The 26,317-nt window shown below is 41.9% G+C and overlaps 1 protein-coding gene across 5 annotated transcripts in view; it reads right to left on the bottom strand.

Moving 5' to 3' along the window:
• Nucleotides 1-211: 211 nt before the first annotated feature.
• The window catches only part of actn1 (actinin, alpha 1), a 67,293-nt gene continuing 41,187 nt past the window's right edge, over nucleotides 212-26,317 (bottom strand). Inside the window, exons 7-22 of one of the 5 annotated variants that reach the window (XM_088648825.1) lie at nucleotides 25,193-25,274; nucleotides 22,850-22,935; nucleotides 12,601-12,693; nucleotides 11,519-11,749; nucleotides 11,291-11,438; nucleotides 10,460-10,610; nucleotides 10,070-10,178; nucleotides 9,668-9,808; nucleotides 9,393-9,575; nucleotides 9,059-9,193; nucleotides 8,566-8,745; nucleotides 7,366-7,512; nucleotides 4,434-4,514; nucleotides 3,929-3,994; nucleotides 2,132-2,290; nucleotides 212-697 (exon numbers count right to left, since the gene is read on the bottom strand). In XM_088648825.1, the coding sequence (XP_088504951.1) occupies nucleotides 539-697; nucleotides 2,132-2,290; nucleotides 3,929-3,994; nucleotides 4,434-4,514; nucleotides 7,366-7,512; nucleotides 8,566-8,745; nucleotides 9,059-9,193; nucleotides 9,393-9,575; nucleotides 9,668-9,808; nucleotides 10,070-10,178; nucleotides 10,460-10,610; nucleotides 11,291-11,438; nucleotides 11,519-11,749; nucleotides 12,601-12,693; nucleotides 22,850-22,935; nucleotides 25,193-25,274 (2,151 nt within the window). In that variant the 3' untranslated portion in view covers nucleotides 212-538. Of the gene's footprint in view, nucleotides 698-2,131; nucleotides 2,291-3,928; nucleotides 3,995-4,433; nucleotides 4,515-7,365; nucleotides 7,513-8,565; nucleotides 8,746-9,058; nucleotides 9,194-9,392; nucleotides 9,576-9,667; nucleotides 9,809-10,069; nucleotides 10,179-10,459; nucleotides 10,611-11,290; nucleotides 11,439-11,518; nucleotides 11,750-12,600; nucleotides 12,694-21,015; nucleotides 21,102-22,849; nucleotides 22,936-25,192; nucleotides 25,275-26,317 lie in introns of all 5 variants that reach the window. The other 4 variants (XM_088648824.1, XM_088648822.1, XM_088648823.1 and 1 more) reach the window with 4 other exon arrangements.

Here is a 26,317-nt window from a genome sequence, read left to right on the forward strand (position 1 = left end):
ATGACTAATTTAATTTGAACTTGAAAAGCCTCAATTTGTAGTCAATTTAAGACTGAAAAGGGCAAGGTAAATTTTTAGCCAAGCTTTCTTGTGTACTACCTCCCCCGGGAGAAGTTGTGTGAAAAATTGGCAGTCTATTCTACATCCAGCTTACACAGAGGGAAACACTTTGCATGGTGGGCACGGATAAAAAAAAAATAACACCAGTGGGTGCAATTTTTTTCTTTATTTTTTTCATTAAATCAGGTGGAGAAAAATACCTTTTTTTGCTTTGTATAATAAAATATGTTAATTTTATTTTTTATGAAGAAAAAAGAAAAACTCCCCTTTCTCTCTCTCTGTAAACAGAGCTTCAGCGTGGCAAGCCAGTAACAACACAGACAGTCGGACGGGGAGGGGGGGATCAGCGCTGGGGCAGGGGGGGGTCCAGGCAGGTGGTGGTGGGGGGGGGGGGGGGGGTTGGGATTGTTGGTTGAGGCGGTGGAAGAGGCTGGCTGCGTACAAAAAAAAAACGTGCTGGCAGGCGGTGATGAAAGGTTCAAAGGTCACTTTCGCCGTAAAGCGCGGTAGAGAAGGACATGTAGTCGAGGGCACCGGGCACGGCGTCGGGCCCAGTGTAGGGGGCCATGCGGGCGATGCAGTACTCGGCCTGGTCCGGGGGCAACTCCCGTCGCAGCTCATCTGCCAGGATGTAGTTCTGAAAGACAGTACAGGAGAGCGTTTGACAGCATCCCACTGATGGCAAAGGAGAAAACTCTGGGCTATGGAGTCCCACTGTCCGACAAGGAGAAGCACTGGGCTACAGTGTCCCACTATCTGTCAAGGAGAAAGCTCTAGGCTACGGCGTCCCACTATCTGTCAAGGAGAAAGCACTGGGCTATGGTGTCCCACTGTCCCACAAGGGTGAGGGTCAAGCAGGAAATCTTCATTTCCATCATTTAATTCAAGTCTTCATTTTATTAGTCCTAATTATAGCCCTGACCACCTATATTTACAGGCATTACTGAAATGTATATTTAAAAGCATATAATTCAAATTGAGGGATATGTTGTATAAGGTACTAGTAAGCCTCATTAAGTACATTGTGTACAAATATGTAGCTGTTCTTATGGTTTTTTTTTTTAACCTGGATTGAAAATTCATTTTTATAATAAATCACCCTGAGAAGTTTGCATTAAGGGGACTACTCAGGAGCAATATTCCCATGCTGGTGTAATGTCTCTCATTTCATCATTAAGATACACCAGGAGCAAAACCACAGAAAGACCCAGACAGCCAGCCCTCAGGGCAGCAGGAGCCTAAACCTGCACTGACACCTCAGCACCCCAACTCATCCGATGAGATCAACCATTCCTCAGACCCCAAATAAAGCTCATTCTGGATTACCTGATCTTATTGCAAAGGAATACATCCAAGACTATGGTTAATATTGATGTTATCTAACCATACATTCAATAAACTAGCTATAATAACATTTACTCATGCAGCAAAACTTGATTTCTGTTCTTTGCAGGAAGTCTTATCCTCAACATCTTTTATCAAAAGAATTATTCAAAACTGTATATCTGCTTACTGTGTACCTTTCTCCTGTAAGCTTCAAGCTATTTTTTTCCCTCTTCCGTAACTCTGAAACCCCCTGCAAAAATGCATTTAACACCAGAAGAACCTTAGGATATTTTCTCTTTCCTGTGGACTAATATTTAACTCCCAGAAAACCCTGACTTAGTTACAGTGCATGATCCTGGCTGTAGTAGTTTAGGTGGGTAGCTACGTCAGCATGCATAGGCTGCAAAGGAACAAGTAATAGGTTTATTCCATGCTGAAAAAAAGAAGAAGGAAAACACAATGTTTTGGCCGTGGAGCCTTCTTCAAGAGTGCAACCAATAGGTCTTGCTCACACCTGAAGAAGGCTCCATGGCCGAAACGTTGCGTTTTCCTTCTTCTTTTTTTCAGCATGGAATAAACCTATTACTTGTTCCATGATCCTGGCTGTACATTATTACAGATGGAAATAAAGAAAGACGTAAAAGAAAGATGGTTGTGCTTTTCTGACCTCTGGATATGCACCATCTAGCCCTTGCTCTTTGACCTCGGTGTACCCTGTCCACTCTGACACACGTTCTCCACGTACCTTGTCTCCCGCCAACACCTTGAACGACGCCATGACCTGGTCAGCTGTGTCGGTGTCGGCTGTCTCCCGGGACATGAAGTCAATGAAGGCCTGGAAGGTGATGACCCCAAGCCGGTTGGGGTCGACGATGCTCATGATGCGGGCAAACTCAGCCTCGCCCTGCAAAGGACATCACTGCTTTTAGCCACAAAGCCCTTAGTGGTGTGATCCAACTATTCCTGAAAGCTACACACCCACCCCCTGCCCACACATGCCTTGCCTGTTCCAGGCCAAGACAAATCCTTATTAAAATTTCCACTTCAAACCAAAGATCTAGCAGAAACCTCAGTTGTGAAAGTGCTCTCTCAACGCCGAAGTAGACCAAACCCACAGCTTTCGTTACTGCCCGATTGTCGTTCTCCACTCATCTTCCGACAGCTGCATTCCGAGCTCTGTAAATCTTCAAAGCACTAAGAGTCATTTGGAAGGCGTTACCTAGGATTGTTCTGAGCTGTGCCTCCAATAGTGTTCTTTTAAGAAAAGTTTTTTAAAAAGTACTGCACGCTGATTTTAGGTGAGCGAGACCTGCATCACACCAGGTTAGCCTTTCCAAGATTCTACATTGTGTTCAATTTATTGTGAAATGCTTATGTATTAAAAGCCATTCAAAGGTGTGTTGGCATCCTGATTTCAGTCAGTCCCTGTGCTGTGGAACAGTGCAGGATAAATTCCTGTGGAAAAACAATTCAGAACTCACTTTGCACCATATACTTTATAGATACAAATGTTTGATAGATGCACCTGAGGTTTACAAGCCAAGGTTTACTTGGCAATTCTGATGCCCAGCTGAGTCTCACAGCTCTGAGGCAGTGTAATCACATTACACAAGCTATTGACCCAAATTAGATAACAAAGGGCATTTGAACGCAGAAATTAACAAGCACAAACTTGAATATTTGAAGCCAATTAATTTTGCCTGTTCTCCTGATATTGCGCTGTTGCCTCATTCTGTTGGTTTTAGAACGTCATACCGATGATGCAAAAGGTCCTTTATTGAAATACTAATGAACAAAATAACATTAGAATCAAATGCTGATCAACCCCTATGGTCTCTAAATGCAAGGTGGGCGTATAAGATCTAGGCAACTGCAACCAATTGGTCTTTCCATCAAGATCGTATTTCCAGATTTTCAAGCCAGAATAAAATGCACTGTAAAGGGAATAGTCTGTAAGGAGACAACACCATCGTTTATGCATCAAATCAGCATTCCACCAGTTACATGATCTCTCTTGTGCACTGATTTATTCTGCTTAGGGCCACTTTACTAGAATGTCCTTCTCTCCCCAAAGCTTGAATTGTTTTTATTTCAGTCTTCCTTAATCTGTCTCACATCACCCCATCAGCCTCATATATATGCAGCATACAAAGAACCAGCTGCTCCTACAGATGGCTTAGCTGGTTCTGGGGTATTCGGAAACTTGGGAGAGCATTCTGATGGTTACTCCATTTACTGATCCACGAATCAAAGCAAAGGAAATATGAACAAAAGCTTGCACAAGTGGAACACAACCCACTTAACCCTTTAACGGCTAAAGTAGCATTTGGAGACCCATGAAAGAGGCAGATTCCAGTTGCTTGCACTTTGCAGAGTGAAGGAGTGATGATAACATTGCAGTTCCTCTCTCGTAAATGGACAACACCTCAGAGTCTCAATAGTGATTGACACATAGGTAATGCTACATCTGCATTCTTCCTTGAGTGCTCTAGTTTCAGAAGGAGTCGTGGACGAGGGGCTTCAGAATGAGCAGCAACTTTACCAGGTTGTAACCCATGGAGATGAGGCAGGTGCGGAAATCTTCGGCATCCATTATCCCCGTTCTCTTCTACAGAGGTGGTAGGAGGGGCATGACAAACCAGACGCAACAAAGGAAGGAGGAGGGGGTTATGTGGATAGGGGGTCGAGACATCGAAGAGCGCAATAGACGTGGGGCACGTTTATAGAAAAGCAAGAGAAAGTGCCCGGAGTGTGGGGGGAAAAAAACAACAGATTTGAAGGAGAAGAGAAGAAGAGAAAAAAAAATCATCAGAAAGGTTAAAGAATGTGAAGAAGCAGAGGGGGGAAACAGCCGAAATTTGAAGAAGAGGATATCGATAGTGAGAGAGAAATCAAGATGGGGAAGCAGGGAAAGTAACGTGGATGAATGGCAAGTTTTGAAAAAAACAAGGAGAGAACAAAAGGGAATTGGGGACCACAAAAAAAAAAACAGAGAGGTAGTTAAATAAGGAGGCCGCTCGGGGTGGGAGGAGGGTTTTGCAGGGTACCTGTGCATCGTTGGCGATATCGAAGCCCAGGCTGATCAGGCAGGCCTTGAACTCCTCAGCGCCCAGCGTCCCGGAGTGGTCCTGGGCAGCCAGAGCGTCGGGCAGCAGGGTGTGCGCCAGTGCAGGGGGGCGTCGAGTCGCAGGGCATGCACATGGGGCACGGTGAGGGTGAGGAAGTGCGTCATGCAGGTTGAGGAGGAGGGGGGGGGGGGGGGGCAGGGACAGGGAACAGGGGCATGCACCAGAGACAGAGACAACAAAAAAAAGTGCACACACATTAGACCTTGCAGTGGACATTCACAGCAGCTCCACAGGAGGCTCAACTGAATTACACATGAATTAATGTGCATTAATGCAGTGGCGGGCAGACGAACCGTCGTGTGAGGTTAATATGTACTTGTGCCGCAGATTCGGCAGAGAAGGGAAACCTCAGGCTCAGGTCAGAAGAAAACAGACAAAACTGCATTCAAGATGCACCTCGATTCAAGATATTAATTTCTGCCTGACTGTAAGGTGAAAAGCCAGTTCAAATCCTTTTATGTTAAGAAATCAGGCAGATAAGAGCAGCAGACCCATTGCTTGACTCTGGCTGCGACTAGATTAGCTGACAGGATGAATTTTGCGATACTGTCAGACACCTGGACATAAGAACATGTATTCTGTGATTGGTGTTCAAATTCCTATATCATATACTGTACATTCTGTAGTTAAATCAATTTTTGTTCGTCTTGACATTTATGGTCACAGATGAAGCTGAAGAGGGCTATACTAGGACTATATAAATGACTGTACCTAGAGCACAGCAGGAGAAGATACCTTTGTATGTTTGTTTTTGCTCTCTGGAAAGAACCTCCATAAGAATAAATTAATTTCAAAACTTGAGTGAGCTACGCTGTCTTTAAGCTCAAAATGGCCATCCATCCTGTAAGTTTAAACCTGAATATTTATTTTCTGGTTTTCATCTGTCATTATATTTTTTCCTAAAATACTCAGCTGTAAATGGCAGTTTTGAAGGGTGTACTGTAGGTAATTGTGCTTTATCTCAAAAAGAAAAATGAACAGGGTGTGAGGTCATCAGAACATCTAGTCTGGCTGGCATTGTAAGCAAGTGCCAGTACAGCACTTCTGCAAGCCCGTGCCCACTAGAGCAGTACTGATGCCCAGATCGCTCTGTTCTGCTGACATCTCTGCTGTTGCTCTGGATGGTAATCCTCCAGAATCTTCCACAACGGCCACCTAGAACTTGCTAAAATTACAACGTTTATAATGCTTTTACAAAGAGACATGGTTACTCTCTGCTCAAAATATTAGGAATCCTACATTGTGAATGCCTTTGAACAGCTAGAACAGAATGTGAGAAGAGTTATTCCTCCAGATTTGGAAATATTTGCTGTCCAGTTTCAGTCAAAACTTCCAGGAAGATGACCTCCATTTGAGGTGGTAGTGATTGCAATGGCTGGTGGTACTGAAACACAGGTGTCATCGGTTTTTCCATGTTTTGAACAGGAGTGAAATCTGGTCTTGGAGATCTTCCCCCCCACAGGAAGACACTATTTAATTTCACGTGGGGTCCCTAATATTTTTGCCCATGGCTATTTAGGTATGTAGCTTTTTCAATTTAACCAATTATCCTAAATTTAAGTTTAAGATCTCTTTTGTCAGACCAAATCATACAGCCTTTGAGAAATATATGGCCTGCTGCTCTTTTTTTCCCCTCTATGGATTTAATGTAATTGGTGTCTTGTAGCTTTTACTAAATAATCTTGTAGCTTTTACTAAACAGAACCTTATTCGCATATATAAGCCTGTATATTATCTGACCTTCATCAGAAATAACAAAACCAGAACTAGAATTAGAATCCTGAGGTTTGCCTTTCCTGTTGAATTGCTGGATTAGTGTCACCCTCTAATAAGTCATGGTGCAATAAAGAAAGCATTTTTATATTAACATTACACCACCCTTACACAGCACTTAGGGGGGGGGGCTTCAGAACATAAACATTTAAATTATTCTCAAAAAAGTGCCGACACCTATTCATGCTTGTAAAAAACACCTACAACTACAATTAAATAGTAAATTTCTAGACTGAAGTAGACTCATTCCAAGAACCAAATACGACTGAAGCTTGAATCCTGTTGTTGTAGCAGTGCACTAATAAACATTTATAAACAGGGCAATTCCAACTTGCACTCAAAAACAATCACAATCGCAAGCAGAGAGGTCTGAATCAAAACAGGGACATCAAAAAGAAAGTTCCAGGTCGCTAGGCTTCCAGTTCTCCCTTGTGCTACACACAGGTAAAACCAAACTCCTGCACACTGCCCATATCAACTCACCGACACTAGCTCAATCTCCTCTTCGACACATCTAAACACGCAGAGAGAACACACAGACATGTAGGGCAGGTGCTACCATACCATCATTTCACTTGAATAAAATAAGTTAATCATAGAATTTGCTGGCAAACGAGATTCATTGCACAGGAAAGGCCATACTATACCAAACCAGGACAGGAGTATCATTATGATTGAAATTAGAATGCAAACAAGTGCACTGAGCTCTCTGCCTTCCAGTAGAGACTGCCTTAAATACAGTAAGGTCTGCCATGCAGATCAATGCCTTGTATCCACAAAACCTACAAAATCAAACTCTCTCAAAAGTAAGAGTGTCTTATCTTGGTGAGGAAAAAAAATTACCAGTGCTGGATTCAAAATTGTAATGAATTACTCGGTCCGTGTCAACAAGTGTCATAAAATTTTCAAAGAAGTATCTACTATCATGTTGGTCACAGCTTGAATAATGAAGGCTACATTTATCTTTAACAGGGAATAAACTGCTTAATCCCTTCAACACAGCCCTACACACACACACTCACTCCCTTTTCACAGAGAATCCAGCCACCCCCTGCCCCACCCCCGGTCCTGGACTCACCCTGTCAAAGTGGTTGAAGGATGCCCTGAACTCGTTCATCTGGTCCTGGCTGATGCCCTTGGCGTCTCGCGTGAGGATCTGGTTCTCAATCTCGTTGATGGTGCGAGCGATGGTGGTCAGGAGCTGCTCCCAGCCCACGCGGATGTGCTGATGGGAAAGAGGCAGAGCACAAGGGTTCAGCAGTGGGGGAAACTCCTGCATTTCACCTCAGTTTGTGACCTCAAGATTACAAAAGAGAGGAGCCAATTCGGCTCATTGAGCCTGCGTGGTAGTTATTAGTTAACTGATCCAAGGATCTCATCCTCATTCTTGAAAGAAACTAGGGTATCAGTTACAACCACATAGCTGGGTAGTTTGTTCCATACTCCCACAACCCTTTGGGAAAACAAGTGCCCTCTGTTCTCACTTTAAAATACATTTTCACATAGTTACCACTTGTGTCCTTGGCTTTGTGTTTCATCTTTTATTTTGACAAAGTCCATTGATTTGCCTTCCCTTTGAGGATTCTGACTACTTGTATCAGCTCCCCTCATTGTCTTCTCTGTTCAGCATTAAACAGCTTCAATTACTTCAGCCTGTCAGTGTAGGATATATGTATATGTAAAAATCCTTCTTACCTATTTCATGTTCATACATGTTTAACTAGAAGATGATATAAAGGCAAAATGAATATGTACATATTTGTATGTGTGTTTAGCCGAGACCCCAAAGTTGTGCGTCTGCATTTAGGTCTCTAGAATTTCCCTATAAATAAGACAGCATAATGGCACATATCACTCTTTAATGTGTCCATATATTCAGTTATTTGTGTAAAGGTAGAGGCACGCAGGTGTGTGCAAGTATGTGTTGGCTTGTACGTATCTTATCTCTGCAAAACGGACAGTATAAATCATTGGATTGCACTTATATTGCATTATAATGTACTCTGGTTGTTTTTAATATATGTTAAAATTAGCCATATAGAATGGATTTATAGTAACCTTCATGCACAGCTTAAATCATTTTTGTGTAAATTAAATCCCGAGGTACACAATTGCCTGGTGGTTTCATCTGCAGCTTTGGAGAATGAATGGAATTTGGCTAGAGTGCTCTCAGATCACGAATGTTTGCCACAGTCCTGTTTGCCATGTTATAGGAAACGAGTTGGTGTTGAGATACAAGTTGTGAGAATCCATGAAAAGAGCTACACATCTTTCTTACCTCCATGGTGTAATTGGTGTGCTTGTTGTCAAAAATGAGGGCTTCCTGAATGAGCTGGTGGTCTCCCTCCAGCTGGTCAATCTTTGGCTTGTAGTTGATTATGCTCTTCTCGTACTGGCGCAGGTGGTTGAGCTGGTCCTCCAGCGTGCCATGCATCTCGATGGAAATGCGCCCGATCTCCTACATGAAACAAGACATTGGCTGTCAAAACCCTTAGCAGCCATGCTCAGGAAACCTATACTATCTCAATTTCCCTTAATCTAGAAGGAAAATAAATAAAGCTGTATATCGTACACAGTTTTATATGTTCAGTCGTGTCCTGTATCCTCTCTCAAATTTCAGTTTTAGTTTGGTATACCTTGGTCTCTATTTTGTCATATGCCTCCCATCAGATGTCTCATAGGAGAGAGATCAATGCCTGTATCCGCCTAATGGGGGACTGTGCAATCCTACATTTCACTACAGGCGTCCAGGAAGGAGCAATCAGGCTCACCTCCATCTTGGTCTGGATCCATGGCCCAATGACATTGGCCTGGTTGGCGAACTGTTTCCGCAGGCGTTCGTTATTCTGCTGCCGGGTATGCTCTTCTATCAGAGCCTGGTCCCTCTGAGGTACCAGCTGTCGAACCTGTCAGGGCAGAAGCAGGGGTAAGGGAATTGGGCATAGATACACATGTGTACACAGGAACAAACACATACAGTACTGAATTGCAGAGAGTCAGTTGAACTACAAAGGGGTAGGCAAGGTTAATATTGATTTAGCTCACAAGCCATTGATACAATTCCTGTAATACACAGGCACACACAGGCCTAGGACGCTGCAGTACCTTATCCCACTTGGTGTTGATCTCCTGGGGGTTGATTGTGGTGTAGGGGTTGGTGCCAGCCATGTTGACATGGTAGGTCTGGACAATCTTGCTGACCTCATTGTGGATACCCAGAATGGCCTGACGCTCCTTGTCTGCCTCAGGCAGTGTGGCCTTGAACTGGTCATGAGCTGTGCTGAGCCCCTGAAACCAACACCAAACTCACGTAAATTTCAACCCTTGACATACGCTCTGTGCTTTCCTTGGTTTGGGAGAGACCCCCCTTTCTAACTCACCTGGATCTCCTCAATGGTGTGGACAATGAAAGTGTCCTGCAGATCCTCCATTGCCCCTTCCATCCAGTTGTTGAATGGCGCCGCCCTTTTGGCAAACTCCAGGTACAGCTGGTCAATGGTCTCCAGAAGCTTCTCGGTTCTCTACAAAAGTGAAATATGTCAGAAGGGCAGAATCTGCTTTTTTTCCCCCCTACATCAACTTCTTTGATACTGTGGGCAATGAAAACATTCTGCAGGCTCTCCAACTCATTCAAGAAAACCACTGTATCTGGAGGAAAGCTTAAGGCAGCCACAGCCATCTCCAAAAAACTTGCTAAGTACCCTAAGAATTTAGGATATGAACTCTTGCTTCACATAATACAGTAACTGGGAAAAAGGGGGATAGTTTTAAAATGGCCTCACCTGCAAGGCCTCACTGCGTTTCTGGGTCAGGGACCCCAGAGAGTCCCACTGGTCACAGATGCGCTGACAGCGGGCGTTGACACTGGGAGAGTCATAATAGTCCAGCTCACTACAAAAAGAAACATTTTAGGATAAAAATAATCAGCTAAGCAGGACAAAAGCAATCCTAGCACAATAAACCACATCAACCATTGCTGCATCAGGAACAACCACAGGAAAGCAGTTTCTTAAAGAACTCTATTTAAATGAAAATACCTTTAGGTCTGGAAGTAATAAAATAACATGCTGCTGAAATTTGCTAAGGGTTGAGAAAACAAAAGGGTTTATCAGCAGTGAAATGATAGGTTAAAAAAAATGAAAGGTATGACCACAGGGGTATCCAGCTCTTACTTGAGCTCCTGTGCAATGGCGGCTATCTGCTCGACTCTGTCCTGGTGAGCAGCCAGGTCGCTTTCGAAAGCTTCATGTTTCTTAAGCAGAGCTTTGATCTCGGACAGGGAGGCAGTCTCATAATCCTTCTGCTGCAGCATGTCCTCCTTGCCTGGAGAGGGAGCCAGATCACACAGCTGTTAGGTCTATAGCCTTGAAACTCAGTATTCTCATTCTCCAATAATGCAGGTGTTGCAATACTAATGTTTGCATCATAATATTCTGAAAAGGAAACTTGGTTTACTGCAAAAACTCCCCTCAATTTTCTGTAATCCAAGCTTCTGCTTTTGAATGTGTACAAATATTTCAAGAAGGCAGACAGAAATCACTAGGGCCCTGGTCACCTTTAACACCCCCTTCAGGACTAACTTGAAACCCAAGAGTTACAACACTGCTTAGCTAAAAAGGGTATTACTGTGAAACACTTTGGAAAGTAATGTTCATATGCAAAGCGCAAATGTAAATGTAACTTGCAAGCATACTTCAGGGCCACATTTATAAAACCAGCCTCTTCATCGCAGTTTGCAAAAGGAGAAGGAGCTCTTTGTAATGGGAATTCAATGTGAAACATTTAGATTCTCCTAAATTTGCATCCTGGATGACTGATCAACACACTTCATAACCTCACCATTTTTATCATGAAGAAACCTGCGCCAGCTTTATGTGGTAGCATGATACATGAAGAAGTTTTGAATGGTCGATTAAAATGAAGAATTTCATGAGTGAGATCTCGGTCGGTGCAGTTAACTCTTGCACACGCACGGCACACATTCATTGATGAACAAGCTGTACCTTCGGTCCAGGCCTCGTGGATGGTCGCTTTCTGCCTGAACTTCTCAGCCAGGTGATCGAGTCTCTCCAGCCTGCGGATTTCGTTGAGCAGCCACTCCTCATAGCCCTTCTCTGCCTGCTCCAGCCCTCCCCAGGCGTTATTAATGTCCTGGCAAGGAAACCAAAGCAGTTGGTGTCGTGCTTCTCCCAGAGGGGCACCTGTGTGGGGTTGAGGGAGAGCATACTCACAGACACCATGCGGCCTTCGGAGGGCATGAAGGCGGGTCTGTTGCTGAGGCGCAGCTTGGTCTGCAGGGTGTTGAAGTTGATCTCCAGCTGGCACTTTTCCTGGACCTTGGGGGGCTTGTGGAGCCTCCTGTAGTCCCGGAAGTCCTCCAGCTTCTGTTGCATGGCTTGCATCGTGTTCTCCGGGGCTCGGTTCTCCAGCCACGGGATGGTGCGTCTGATCCACTCGAGCAGCTGAGTAATTTTCGGGAGGGGGTGGGTTGATCATGTTCACGAGGGAAGACATGACACAGTGTGCCAAAGTTAGCATGAGAAAGAGGGCAGAAGTTGTGTGTGAGAGACGCAGGAGAGACAGAAATGTAACGGTGTAGTTGGGGAGGAAGGGACTGTGGGATAACCAACATCAGGGTACAGCAGAGCCAGGGTATCTGCAGGTGTTCATCTCAACTTGGCTCTTCAGCTCCATCACCTGGTTATCAACTTAATGTAAACAGCTTTTCCCAGCTCCAAAATAGGTGTACTTTTTGCACTACAGTTCTGGATCTTGAACTTTTTAGGAAGGTCTCCTCATGACTCTTGCTAAACCAAAGTTTAGGACCAGGGTGATCAATCCTGGTACTGGAGGCTCCAGGGTGTCACAGTTTCATTCCAGCTGAGCTCTTAACAACATTAAGAAGCTCATGATTGGATTAATACTTAATGGGACCAACTGAACTGAACTTCTCACAGCTCATCAGGTCCTGGTGCTTTGGGGAGATCTAGAAAACCTGCAGACAGACTGGCTCTCCAAGACCTGGACTGTTCACTAGAATAAAGAACATCTGACTTTTCTGATGGAGGAAGAGTCAGAGAAAACTGGATGGAACCTTAAGAAGGAAAGTGGGCAGGTGGTTGCCCTTCAGGAGAGAGACGGTAAGACTACTTTACTCCTGGAAACAAGTTGTGTAAAAGAGTGGTACTCTGAGGCAAAAGCACAAAGTAAATGCAGCTGACATCAGCATACATTCACAGAGGTAAAGGCAGAGAAGACATATGCAGAATTAATTGAATGCAGGGTGATGAACTGTTGAAGACTGTCCACTCACATCGCTGGCCAGCTTTTCATAGTCCTCCATCAGCTGCTCGTTCTCCTGGTTGACTGCCAGCACCTTGCAGATCCGATTGGCTGCCGTCTCGGCCTGGGGGACAGAGGCAGAAGGATTAAATGGTCAAGCAAGGCACTGGAATTCTCCTAGGCTTGTAACAAGTCTTATAAGCCAGTCAATTCCAGTCTTTTTTTAATAAGTCATTTTACTTTGGCTTCCGATTCTGAATAATCCATAATTATTTCTTTAAACAAGGAATATCCCTCAAGAGAGAGATAAAAGTCGCATATTTCCAAAGTATTGCTGAGGACAAGGATTTTGTGCTTCTGTCCCTGGAGATACAGTAAATATGGGGCACCTTGCTTTTGCCTTCTATTTCTTTTCTTTAAAAAAAAAGAAACAGCTCTTTCTGAAAGGACAAAGAACAGGGTGATTTTGTAATAGTAAACGTTCAATAACCAACTGTTCTTTTCTTCATTTTCAGCCATAGGAAAAGCAAGTAATTTCCTTAAGTAGCAGCAGTAACGCATCTGTAACTTAACCTGTATACTTTTATTAAATAATAATAATAAAAACAAGTGCATCTACGGACAGAATCTCAATTTTTGCCAACAAATGGGCAAATATGGATAGAAAGACCAAGATTTGTAAAATCTGTCAAACTTGATCACACGTGCAGCCAACATGTACGGTGGATATAAAAAGTCTACACACCCTTATTGAAATGGCAAGTTTTTGTGATGTAAAGCCAGAAATCAAGATAAATCATGTCAGACATTTTTCCATCTTTAATGTGACCTTGCAACCAACAAAATTCAAGAGAAAAACAAATACTTACTAGGAAAATTAATTGAAATTAAAAAACCTACAACACCCTGGTTGCATAAGTGTGCACACCTCCCCGCCTCAACTAATACTTTGTGGAAACACCTTTTGCATTTATTACAGCAGTAAGTCTTTGTGAATAAGTCTCTATCAAACTTTGCACACCTGGACTTTGAAACTGTATCCCTTTTTGTTGCAAAAAAGTTCAAGCTCCTTCACATTGCCAGGGGATCTCCTGTGCACTATATTTTCTATGGGATTGAGGTCTGGGCTCTGACTGGGCCATTCCAAGACTTTAATCTTCCTTTTCTGAAGCCATTCCTTGGTTGAGTTGGATGTGTGCTTTGGGTAGTTGGAAGGTGAAATTCCTTTTCATCTTCAGCTTTCTAATAGAGGCCAGCAGGTTTTGTGCCAAAATATCTTGATATTTGGAGCTAGTCATTATCCCATCTTGACTAGAGCCTCTGTCCCAGCTAAAGATAAGCAGCCCCAAAGCATGATGCTTCCACTACCATGCTTCACAGTAGGTATGGTGTTCTTCGGATGATGAGCTGTGCTGTCTTTCCACCAAACAGATCTTTCAGAATTAAGGCCAAAAAGTTCACCCTGTGTCTCATCAGATCATAAGATATTTTCCCACATGTTTTAGGGTGACTGAATGTATTTTTTTCCCAAACTTTATATGGGTTTGGATGTTCTTTTTTGTGAGAAATGGCTTCTGTCTTGCCACCCTACCCCATAGCCCAGACATGTGCAGAATACGGGAGATTGTTGTCACATGCAAGGAGTGACCAATACCTGCCAGAAATTCCTGCAGCTCCTTTAATGTTTCTTTAGGCCTCTTGGTAGCCTCCCTGATACGTTTTCTCCTTGTCCTGTCATCAACTTTGGAGGGTTGTCCTGATCTTGTCAATGTCCCTGTGGTGGCACATTTTCTCCACTTATTGATAGTCTCCACAGTGCTCCATGGTACATCCAATGCCTTTGATATTCTTTTATAGCCCTCTCCTGATCGGTACCTTTCAACAATAAGATCCTGTAAATGTTTTGTCAGCTCCTTGCGGACCATGGCTATCCCAGTCGGATGCAACCACGAAAGTTTCAAGAAAATCCTACAGGAACAGCTGATTTTCATTTGGGGTTAATCAGAATCACTTTCATTGACGGCAGGTGTATGCTACTTACCTTTGGACATGATTCTGAATGTGATTGGTTAACTCTGAACACAGCTACAGCCCCCATTATAAAAGGGTGTGCACACTTATGCAACCAGGGTGTTGTAGGTTTTTTCATTTCAATTATTTTTCCTAATAATTATCTATTTGTTTTTCTCTTGAATTTTGTTGGTTGCAAGGTCATATTAAAGATGGAAAAATGTCTGACATGACTTGTCCTGAATTCTGGCTTTACATCACAAAAACCTGCAATTTTAATAAGGATGTGTAGACGTTTTATATCTACTGTAACTAATTGTCTAAACATTTCCATGAACTGCTATACTGATGAAGCAAAAGTTTGCGTTTTATATAGGGATCTGTAAAATTAATACTGTTTTATGAGGTACAAATGTACACAGGTTCTCAGCATTTGTTTTCAGGGCTGCATCTTGGCATTTTCTAGGTGAGCGACACAAAACAACTGTTTTGTTTTCAGAAACAACTCTTTCTCCTTAAAGTTTATGCTCTAAACCTACAGATTACATACAGGTTATGGCTGTTTGGTACAATGCACCACAGCAACTTTCAACCTCAACCTGACTAAGAACGGCCTGATTACATTTTCAAAACAGCTAAAATGTTGTAATCTAATGCTAAAACTGTAAGGAACGGTTTTGCATACATCTTGAACTGGTATGAAAGACAGTGGTTAACAGTGCAGTTTCCCTTTAACTAAGTTCTATGCTTTTTGAAACACCCTTGAAGCTAAGCATAACTTAAGAGGACACTGAAGATAATAAATCTTGGGGTATTCAGTTTGAGCTTCATATTTTAGATTTTGGAGATATTTGCAAGATAAAGCTTTAAGAGCACAATTTACTTGATTTTGATTAAAGAAGCCTGAAGTAAAGTCTAGTTAAAGTTCAAATTAAGTTCTAGCAGTTCTAAAACAGAGAAACATTTAATTATAAACTTGCCTTCAGCCAGCACAGAAGGCACAAAGGGGAAATAAAAGATGAAAACTGAAGAGAGGGTAGGTTATAGAAGGTTGCAGAGCCCAGAACTTTTAGAAGATGGAAAATGTTAGTTAATAGCTGCTCCAATGAGCAAATTCATACAGGCAACAGCTGCACTACATTGTATCTGCCAAACTTTGGTTTTACTTTCGTAATTTTTGAGTAGTGTCTTTCAAGACTTTTCTCTGAGATAGGAATGCACAGCACAAAGAGACTATAAAAGTGCTTTCCGGTAACAAGAAAATACATGTTCAGATCGACAGACTTTTATTCAGGGATTAAACAAAACGATTTACCCAAGATCCATGGAATTAGAACACAAACTCTTCCTTGCTTCTGCCAATACTCAATTCATTTCAGAATAGTTCCATTTTTCAATTTCTACTGCAGTGCATTTACTTACAACAAGTAGCTATTATCCTTTCCATCACTGTCACATGTTAAGCTGCAGCTCATATCTAAATTGTACACTTCTGTAGTATTAATTCAACCAAATGAATTTGACACTAGAAATGTGACTATTCAAATGTGACCATATGAGCAGACAGCTTTTTGGCGCTATCTAGCAAACTGTATCACTTCAACATGAAAAAGGACTAAAAAAAAAAAGAAATGAGGATACACTCCAAAAGGATTCCACTGCCCTGGCACTGCTGGCAGGAGTAATTTTCCGAAAACTTTGATATTTGCATTAACAGATGTTTATTGGCTACCTGACATCCCCATAAAAGATCAATAATTTGAAGTTCTCAAATACATGACTACTTAGGTACAACAGGCAACAGGGATTTAATCAATAATAAAATATGTTTCTGGATCAAACTAAATCAGTCACCTTTTACTTGTTGGGTAAAACCAACCTCAACAAACTTTTCTGGATTGGAATGAAGTTTCATTAACATCAATTACATTCTTTGATAACCTGAACTCACACAATAAAAACAGACTGATAAAGACAGTAAAGGTAGGCAGCAAATGTATCGAGCAGCTGTAGCTGACAGACATCTCTACCAAACATTTTGAGAACCTTCCGTAAAGACATAAATATAGACTACCTAAATTTAAATGCAACAGAACTATGTTATCCTTTATTCATATGGTTATTAACCTCCTTAATGTGGACAACAGATTTTTATATTTTAGATGTGTCGCACAGTTCAAAGAGGTGTATTATGCTGTAGGAAACCTGTGTTTAGCTTTTCCCCCACAAGGGTAACAATCCCTGTTAGCACACCTGTCCAGGTCTGAAATCCTGCCACCCCCTCCCCAGTTGGAAAGGGAAGAAGTGGTGTTCACCTCTGGCTGTGTCCCAGCACTAGTGTGTGCAAATACCTCCATGTTAGACTCTCAGAACTCAGTCATTGTTAAGGTGACCGGAAAATCTCATCTGTTGTGTACAAGAGCAAAGCAGCTGTTCCACCCTAGCACTACAGATTCCAATAAGAAACTACTGCATTCAGATGTAACATCAAGTTACAAATTAAAACTAATTTGATAAACACAGGGAAAGCTGAGGCGACTCATGTTAGGCTCCACACAACAAATCTGTAGCCAAAATGTAGCATGCTGTGCCAAGCAGGTACCAAACTTTAAGGGAAGACTGGACTCCTTACATACCCAAAAACAAAATCAAACACTTTTTGCAATTCTCCAATTTCTCGTCATTTAACAACAGCTCGCCCACTGTGTTCTATATCTCTGCCGACAACCCCAATGTGCAGTTTTACACCTTTGTTGTGCCAAAAAGTGAGATCTTTTCCTGCTGTTCATCTGTTGCTTTACTTTATCTGCATCATGCACTAGATTTCCTATTGTCTTGTAACACTAATGAAAAAAAAATAAAGCCTTGTATTTATATAGTGCTTTTCATCCCAAAGAATCCCAAAACACTTAACCCAGGGGCACCCACTACATCTTACACTGAAAGTTAAAGGGAAAGGCCCCCCCATCTGTGTTAAGAGCAACAACCCTTACACAACGTTAATTGTAATTTTGTCCAGCCCCAGTATATAGCAGATCAGGTGGAGAGGTGAGAAAATACTTCATCAATAGAATTGACAGGGAGCACAAGACAGGCCAGACTATAAAACCAAGAGTGAATTTAGCCAGGATATTGGAGTCAATATCTGTATGAAGAGAAACATGAGATGAGATCTTTCATGACCTAAGTACTCTAAACTTTGATTTAATGTCACTGCCTTATTATTTCACTATGACATAATTACCACTATGAAATCATTATACTTTATTACACAAATATGAATTATTTTAAGTAAGTTGTCTCAGATAAAGCAGCATATAATATTACAGAATAATGATTTTGAAAAAACAGAAAACAGATTATAAAGCTAAGTGACTGTTTTTGTTCTGCTGAATCTAAAGAGTAATTATTAGCAGCAACTGCACAAAAATGACAATTTGGGAAATAAGACTGAAAACACTAAAAAAGGAAGGTCCTAGTGCCTTCGACGTGAGGAAAAGTCAGGCTTTGGGTTGCGTAAAACGAGAAAAAAAAATAATACACTCCTTCTGGACTTTTATTTATTTGAAACATTTTAAATGCTTAACTTCTAAATAAGGAATTTTACTTCCATGAAATATTATATTCTCATCTGAATTTCTGTGCCGAAACTGAGTGATTTGCTTTAAACTTCACTCTTTGGAGAATTTTTTTATGCAATCAAGACTTTCAAGTGCTTGAAACATCTGGGAAGAATCTGTGGGATTGTCAGATGGCTTTTTATTAATTTGGAAAAGATACCAAGCTCAGTGTTTAGCGATACAGGATTGTATTTGTATTAGTCTTCGGATGAGCCTTAGAAGACTAAAGAAACAAAGAGAGCGGGTAACTTAATGGATAAAAAGAAACTTAAATTTGGATGTCCCTTGAAAACCTATTTACGTTTTCAAATGATTTGTTGTTGGATAAGTGTCCAGCGATTGTCCACCATTCTACTTGATCAATTTCTGTCAAGTTGGTTGGGCAGTAATTGTTTCAATTTTCTCATCATAAAATTCTAAAAAGGACACAGATATGTATTTTGACTGGGCACTCAAGGACATGTACTTTCCTATTCTTAAGGCACTCTAGTATAGCTTCGGCCTTGCACTTTGGGTCATTGTCCTGCTGAAAGGTGAATTTTTGTCTGAGTTTTATGTCTTTAGCAGACCAAATCAGGATTTCCTCTAAGATTTGCTTGTTGTTTGCAACATCCATTCCCACCCCCCACCCCCACACCCTGTCAACTTCTTAGACCCTGCTGATGAGAAGCAGGCCAACAACACAATACTGGCACCATCATGCTTGACAGCAGAAATGGTGTGACCATCTACACTGCCAGGTTGAAGGAACTAAACCACTTCAGTCCTGAAGAGAAAAAATATTGAGAAGACCTGATACAAGTAATCAAACTTACTCAAAGGTAATGACCAAGACAATTCAGAAGAATTTCACTGTATTAATATTGAGCTCACAGTGCCATTCCTAAACAGTGTTGTCTTTGCCAAGTTTAAAGAACCAGTCTCACCAGACGGTGCCTGGGTGGTACAATCCACCCATTTATCAACTCCATCATGTTCAAAGGGACATTCAGTGTCTACTAAACACATGTACTGTATTCCATTCTCCAGACCTATGCATTTTTACAACTTTCTCACCATGTTCTTTTGAAATATCCTTGGTCTTCATGATTGAACGTTTGCTTGAAATTCATGACCTGACTGAGGGACCTTGCAAAGATGTTAACTACTATAATTACACTTAGAAGGCACTCAATTAATTTTGCGACTAGCCCAATTATTAGCCAAGTAATCTTGCGCCCCTGAACTAATTCAGGCTTGCCAGAGCAAAGAGGGGCAATACTTTTGAGATTAACAGAAATTAATTTTGGACTTTTCACCCATAGACCAAAAAGAGAACAGCACTTATGGTGGGGGGCTGGCTTGTCACTACAGCTGCTAGATGATTCCATGGAGAAATGCCACGGGATCAGCATCTTCTAATGGCCTGAAAGTCTCATCTTGCTGGTATTTTGTTTGCCAACCACTGCGTGCATGCCCTTGAGGTTGTCTGAATTGACAAGAGGTGAGCAAACGCCTTCAATCATGTCCCAGTTACAACAGTCATCCCTCTGGCAAGTTCACATCAGCTTTCTTTACCCATAAAATAGCACACGGAGGAAAAGCCTGATCTGCTACTACCTTACAGTCATCAGAAATTGGGGAATATACCATGCTTTGGACTGTTTCAACTATTCTGTCTCCAAACCACTCTGCTAAAACTGAGTCACCGAACCTGCTCGATCATGCAAGATCAAGGCATTTTCTACATACTTGAGTAATTACTGCTCGCATTTTCAAAACCACCATATTGTTGTGGCAAGGAAAGATACTGTGCTGTAAATGCTGACAGATGTGGTACATGACACATTGTACAATCATCATACAGGGCCTCTTTGTTTAGAGGCCAAGAGGGCCTTTAATACAGCAGTAGCAGGTCAGGAAATCAGAGGTGTGAAACTCAAGGTCTCAGACAGGAAATACCACAGGAAATCACCAGACTCCATTTAGGAGAAAACACCCAGCATTAACGAAAAACTATGTTATTCTTCAAAAACTGGCAAGGTTAAAGAAATTAGGAATTTCGCAGACTGATTCATTGGTATTATTTATCTTTTAATACATTTCTATATTTACAATGGAAAAAAAACTCCTCATAAAAAAAATAAGTGTAACACGATCAGCCTTCTTTCCAAACTTTTCTGACTGAAAATAGGACCATCTGGAGTTACTAACAAGCCTGGCCTTGGCAAGAAATAGCTAAGAGCAATAGAATGCACCTGTTAGTGAATTGTCAATGAGAGTGAAATTACTCCAACAATTGTCTATAAAAATTGAAATGACTCCAATAAACGGTCTACTGAAAATGTGAGCAAAGGGTTGTGTGAGTGAGTGTTAAAAGTTAGGATAGCAATGCTCTTGAAAAACTGATTGCGACGCAGGCAAACCATGTTAGCTTTGCTGCACTGGAGCCTCTTACAAAGCAAACAGTGGGTGAAATATGTTTCAAGAAAGCGACACTGAAGACGGCAAAATGTGAAGTTAAAACAATACTAAATCCACTGGGTATTCATGATAACCCACTTCGTTTTCTACAGCAGCCTGGATCTACGGAAAACCTGAAGAGGACTAATCTGCTATGGAATGGGAGCCTTGTCTACAATGTGGCCCTCCTCATTCACATTCCCCAACGAGGCCAGGCAGACAATTCTTGCATCTAATCACAGCATGGGGCACAGAGAGCCGTCAGCCCTGCTTGCTGGAGTGGTGTCGCCCTCCAGGCTCTGCCTCAAAAGACCAGGAGTGCAGGCCTGGGTGTGGAGGAAGGGGAGGAGGGGGTTGAGTGGGAAGGGGCTCACCTTCTGTTTGCCTGAGAATGCGTGGTAGTAACAAGACACATAGGTCATGATGGCCTTCTCGTCTGGCCTCAGCGTGCTAATGATATCTGCGCAGGAAAGAGAGGGAGAGAAAAGAGAGAAAGAAAAACGCGCAGAGTAAAAGAGTGCAAAGAGAAAGGCAGCAAACGACCACAAAACCAGGGAGGGAGTGGAAATCCGAGCAGTCTCCAGGTCAAAGGGTGGCGTGCCACAGGCTGGCTGGCCGGATTCAGTGAATTTCTTCCTTCAGAAAGTGAATTTTGCAGTGAGCCATTTTAGAGTTTAATACACAGGTGATATGTGCTGACCTCATCATTAAAATAGATCACTTATAGTCAGGAGTCATCTCGCCTAAAACACAATCTAAAGCATAAGCAAGCAACCTTGAAACATCCCATTTAAATCACAGCCACACCACGCTTATAGAAACCCTGCAGTTCGAACAGAAAAACGTAATTGTGGCATCGAGTGTTTATCCTTCTCAACACAGTACGGTACCCAGAAAACCACTTGTTAAATTCAAAACCAAATTAAAAGCCAGTAACTCCTAAGAAATGCTTTTCTTAAAAGGAAAATCCTCCTCCTTAAAATAAATAAACCGAGATCGACAAATATTTGCAGTACTTCATGGGCTCTAAGGTGACCATTCCATTATTCCATCTTAAGTTCTAATACTGTTGCATCTGTGTACCACACTGCACTCCTCCAGTTGCTGTTTTCCAGATGTGCAGTTTAAGACTTGGGATGATGTCAGCCCTGAATCCTTTATAAAGCCACTCTGTGGGTTGTCGGTCTGATTTATGCAGTCTTGCACTATCAGAAGTGGGCAGAACCTTGTGAAGATCTGAACTTCACATCTGATCTTGGAATTTTTCAAGGTTCAACTCGGTTTCACAAGGCAGGAATCAAAGTTCCACCTTCTGTTCAGAAAGAATGAACCTAGCAAGATATATGGATACAATTTAAATCAAGTGTCAGCATTTCAGAAAATCCCATCTGCCAACTGGGAGCAACAGATCGTTGACAAAGCAGTTTTTTAAATGCTTTTCCTTCAACAACAAGAAAACTTTTTTTTTACTGATGATTTTATTTATTATCTCGGCACTCTTATCTGCAATCTCCTCAGCATTTTTGCAGCAAAAAAATTCCCATCACTCAATCCTGTTCTCATCTGATGATGAATGACAATCTTGGCTATAGAAGATGAAATTCTTCTGGCAAGAAAATCTTTTGAATGTGGCACTCCTTCAGACAAAAAACACCCAAACTCGTACTGTATAGGAAAAAAAAAGTCACGTTTTAAGAAAGTGAATTTTAGAAATATTAATCTCTCATCCTGCAATATTGTTTATATATTTGATGATTAAAAGGCTTAAGTAAATGCTTTTTGAGAGCTGTGATTGTTCTGAATTGGTCCATTCCAGCACAGAAACAACTGCATGTGTTCATCTACTCATACATCCACTTGCAAGCATAACAAGACTGCGTGTAAAAACTCTGGCATGGCTGTTTAGATCACGTCCAGTCAAATTCGATCCACCTGCCAAAAGCAGTGGGCCCAGAATAACAGAGTGAAGAACAGAATGTAGAGAAATCAAGGACAGGGGTCAGACTGGAGATTGCTTATCCCACTGGTGTGACAGTTGAGTAATCCCATCATGCAAGTTGGTGAAAAGGCCCATGCTAACAGAAGCAGAGAGTGTCCCGAAGGGGGAGGAGCTGTGAGCTGGAGGGAGAAAACAGACTGTTAAAGAGACAGAGGCAAAACCAGGTTCTGTCAGGGTGGGGGAAGGAGGAAATGTGCATCCTGGGATACCTTCTGGGCGCCCGAGAAGGCGTGGTAGAAGCTAGAGACGTAGGTCATGATGGCCTTCTCATCAGGGCGGGCTGTGCCAACAATGTCTGTGGAGAAAAAGGAGGGAAGGGAGGGGGTAGGGTGGGGTGAAGGTTTGAGGCAAGTATTTTAAATTAGCTAGACGTTTCATCTATCACATCAAGGCCAGCCTGGAATCAACAGCCAGGCTGACCCGTCAAGGGCATCATTTGGCAGCATGTCTTCTGTAATACCACAAAATGAGTATCGGTTATGTAAATGCATCATCATCACCTGTCCTTTTCCACAGCACTTGTGCTCTGTGCCCTGTTTGGTTCTGCTTGTTTTAAGAAATTAATCAGATTTAATGGCTGAAAGTAAGAACCTGAAAGATTGATAATGGAAATACTGAACAGTGAACAGCAGGAATTCAATTTCTGCTGGAGGTCACATAGGTATGCTTAAGATATATGCTGGGGACTGAATGCCTCATGCCATTCTTCTCTTGACATGTGGCATCGATAGAAGGCATGGAAAAACCCAGGGTCACCTCCTAGCTGTTCATATCTAACCTGTCCCAAGATGGACTGAGATCAGAGGACATGGACCGATTCTCAGTACCCCCAGCTTGCTTGTGACACACGAGAGCTGGCTGGAAACAAAAACCAGGGTTAATCCAAAACAGAGAGCAGAAGGGAGAGAAAGGAAATTAACCTATTTTGGTTTAAGAAAAAGAACATCTTGATCACCACAGATCAACTTGAATTCTGCTTCCTTTTGTCTGGACACATTGGTGAACTGCCACTTTTCTATACTGGCAAAATGAACCCTGGCAAAAAATAATTTGTCTCCAAAGAAAACAGTTTCCTAGCTGTCTCTGTTCAACAGAACCCCCAAGATAGACTGTTCCATTTTGCCACCGCACGAATAATTGAGATTACACAGCTTCCCCATTAAAGTGGACATGGAAACTTAAATCTGAAAAACAAGGGCCAAGTTTAAGCCAATGAAATTTGTTTACTGTAATTGCATTAGCAAAAATCAATGGTTCTTTGAAAAAAAGATCTACAGCAGTCTGTAGGACAAGCACAATTTCATGTTGATAAATAAAGTCAGTTTTGCATACTTAGGTGGATCATCCTGGTCTGGAAAACATCCACAAGGGAAGTAATAAAGTCTCAAAATGCAATTATCTGAAGTGTATTTTGCATTTTAATTTATTTTTATATTTATTCTATTTTCATAGAAGTCCAACTGCAGCACTGTTTAACACAAGAAAGTGTCTACTAATCTACTGCCTCTATAGGTTCCCTTGAAATCAAAATCTATATTTAATGGGAGACCTCAGGGACAAGAAAAGAAAAAGATTTCAAATTAAAATCAGAATGGAAGAACGAGAGTAGATTGGGTATAGTATATTTCAGAATTTGGTTTTGGCTTTGACACTATGCTGCTCTTGCAGAACCCTGATGAGGATGTTTCAGTGTCAATTTTTTTAAAACTCTTATTCTGGTGCTTCCTCATTCCATAACGTATTTTGTGCATGGTCTAGTTTCTGAACTGTTGAAGTTGAAGAAACGTAAGAAACATTAGAAACATTCACCACTGTCAGTTATTTTGCTCACCAAATTGTGTCTTTATATCTCTGCTTTCAGAATGAAAATGGAAAGCGCACCTCCAACGTGCCCTCCCAAAGAGCCATTCATCTTTTGACATGTCAAAGGCTCCCAGTGACTCATCTGAGTGCTGGCATCAGATGGAAGTGTGTCTCTCTGACATCACTGAGAGCCTGCAGGTGCCCAGGAGATCACAAGGGCTGCGCGTTTGTCAGGAGTTAGGACAGGCTTAGGCAACTAGCTCGAGATCTCCCCTGGCGGTGCTCAGCCAATTATGCTACGACATTTGGGAAATCACGGTCACAGTCAGCTAATGACGTGATTCAGGTTCAATGTTTTTTTTCTTATTTCCCAGTCCACCAGAGCCCAACCAGCACTCAGTGACAAGCTCCTTTAGCAGCCACTTGGGAGCCCTGACCTGTTTAAGTGTTGGCACATCCGTCTTTTATAAGAAACCCGCCTAGTCCTGATGAAGCCCATGACTATATGAAGCCTGTCCTAGAAGGATAGGGCACAAGGTGGAAAGGGACACAGCAATCACAGGGCACACACAGCATAAATGAATTTAGATTCACCAATTTACTTCATAGACATGGCCAGACTTTCCAAGATCTGACCAGATCTGTCAGATCAACTGACAAAAAAAAAATAATTCACTGTTATTATTGTATGTCAGTCACATGGGCCCTGACCCAACCCAAGCCCCCTAAACATCATCCCTGCTTCTCACCCTCAGCATCCAGCATCTTGGGAATGTCCAGGTACTTCTCCGCCACATCGAAGGCCGTGTTCAGGTTGGTCATTGGATCATCCTGTGGGGGAGACAGTGAGATGAGCCTGAACAGGGCAGGACACAAGAAGAACAGGCAGCAGATTCTCCTCGCTAATAATAGTGGTAAACGGCAATATTAAGGAAGTCTATATGCATTTTCAAAGAAGCTGAACAGCACTAAAACAAAAAAAACAGTTAGACTTACTGACCACAATCAACTATCCATTTTCGTGAAAAGGTCCAAAAAAACGTTTTTTTTTTTTCGTTAAACCTATGTTGCCAAAAATACAACTACCACTTCAATGTTTGATTGTATTGCATTTATTAAAACATTATAAAAGATAAGAGATAAAAGGCAAAAGAAATCTTAATTTAATACTTAATTGAAAAGTTTAATTCATACTTCTGAAAAGCTAGGATTATTCCACTCAGGAATGAACAACCAACATTGTGTTGATTATGTCAAAGGTACAGGTCCTTTCTCATTTCCAAAGTCCTGTGATCTCAAAAGTCTGCTGTATAAAACGTTAAAGGCCACAGCGCTTTAACTTAGTAGTGCTGTATCACTTTTAGAAGGTAGTCATTTTTTGAACGATTTTCTCCCTATAAAAAAAGCTCTTTCATTAACTACAGCCATCAGTCCTCCCCCCCGTGGAGTGCTTGTATAATGAAGTGCTTGGTGCTTGCGGGTTACTCAGTGTTCGTCTCCCCCACCGCTGGCTTAATAGAGACACAAAATGCTTCTCCTGAGAGCAAAGAAACAGATTTGCAGCAACTGGAAGCTCGGCAGACAGAGACCCGACACTTCAGCGTGGGTGAGGACTGAAATCAGGATATTCCCCTGCAGCTCTAAGATATTTGATATGTAGTGTGATAAACTTTAAAGCATAGTGAATCTTTTTCTATTCTGATCCAACCCTGACAAAATACAGAGACCTAACAAAGCTTATAAATGACAGGGGCTCTTTTGGCTTTGTGGCCAGCAGTTAATCAGCCTCAGAGCGTCACAAACCCAGAACCACTGCAGAAAATCAGCTTCCACAATATGACTGGGCAATCTGAACAAAACACCCATCATTTCTG

This window comes from Lepisosteus platostomus, chromosome 10, assembly GCF_059453375.1.
Source record: "Lepisosteus platostomus isolate fLepPlt1 chromosome 10, fLepPlt1.hap1, whole genome shotgun sequence".
In the NCBI taxonomy this organism is placed as follows: Eukaryota; Metazoa; Chordata; class Actinopteri; order Semionotiformes; family Lepisosteidae; genus Lepisosteus; species Lepisosteus platostomus.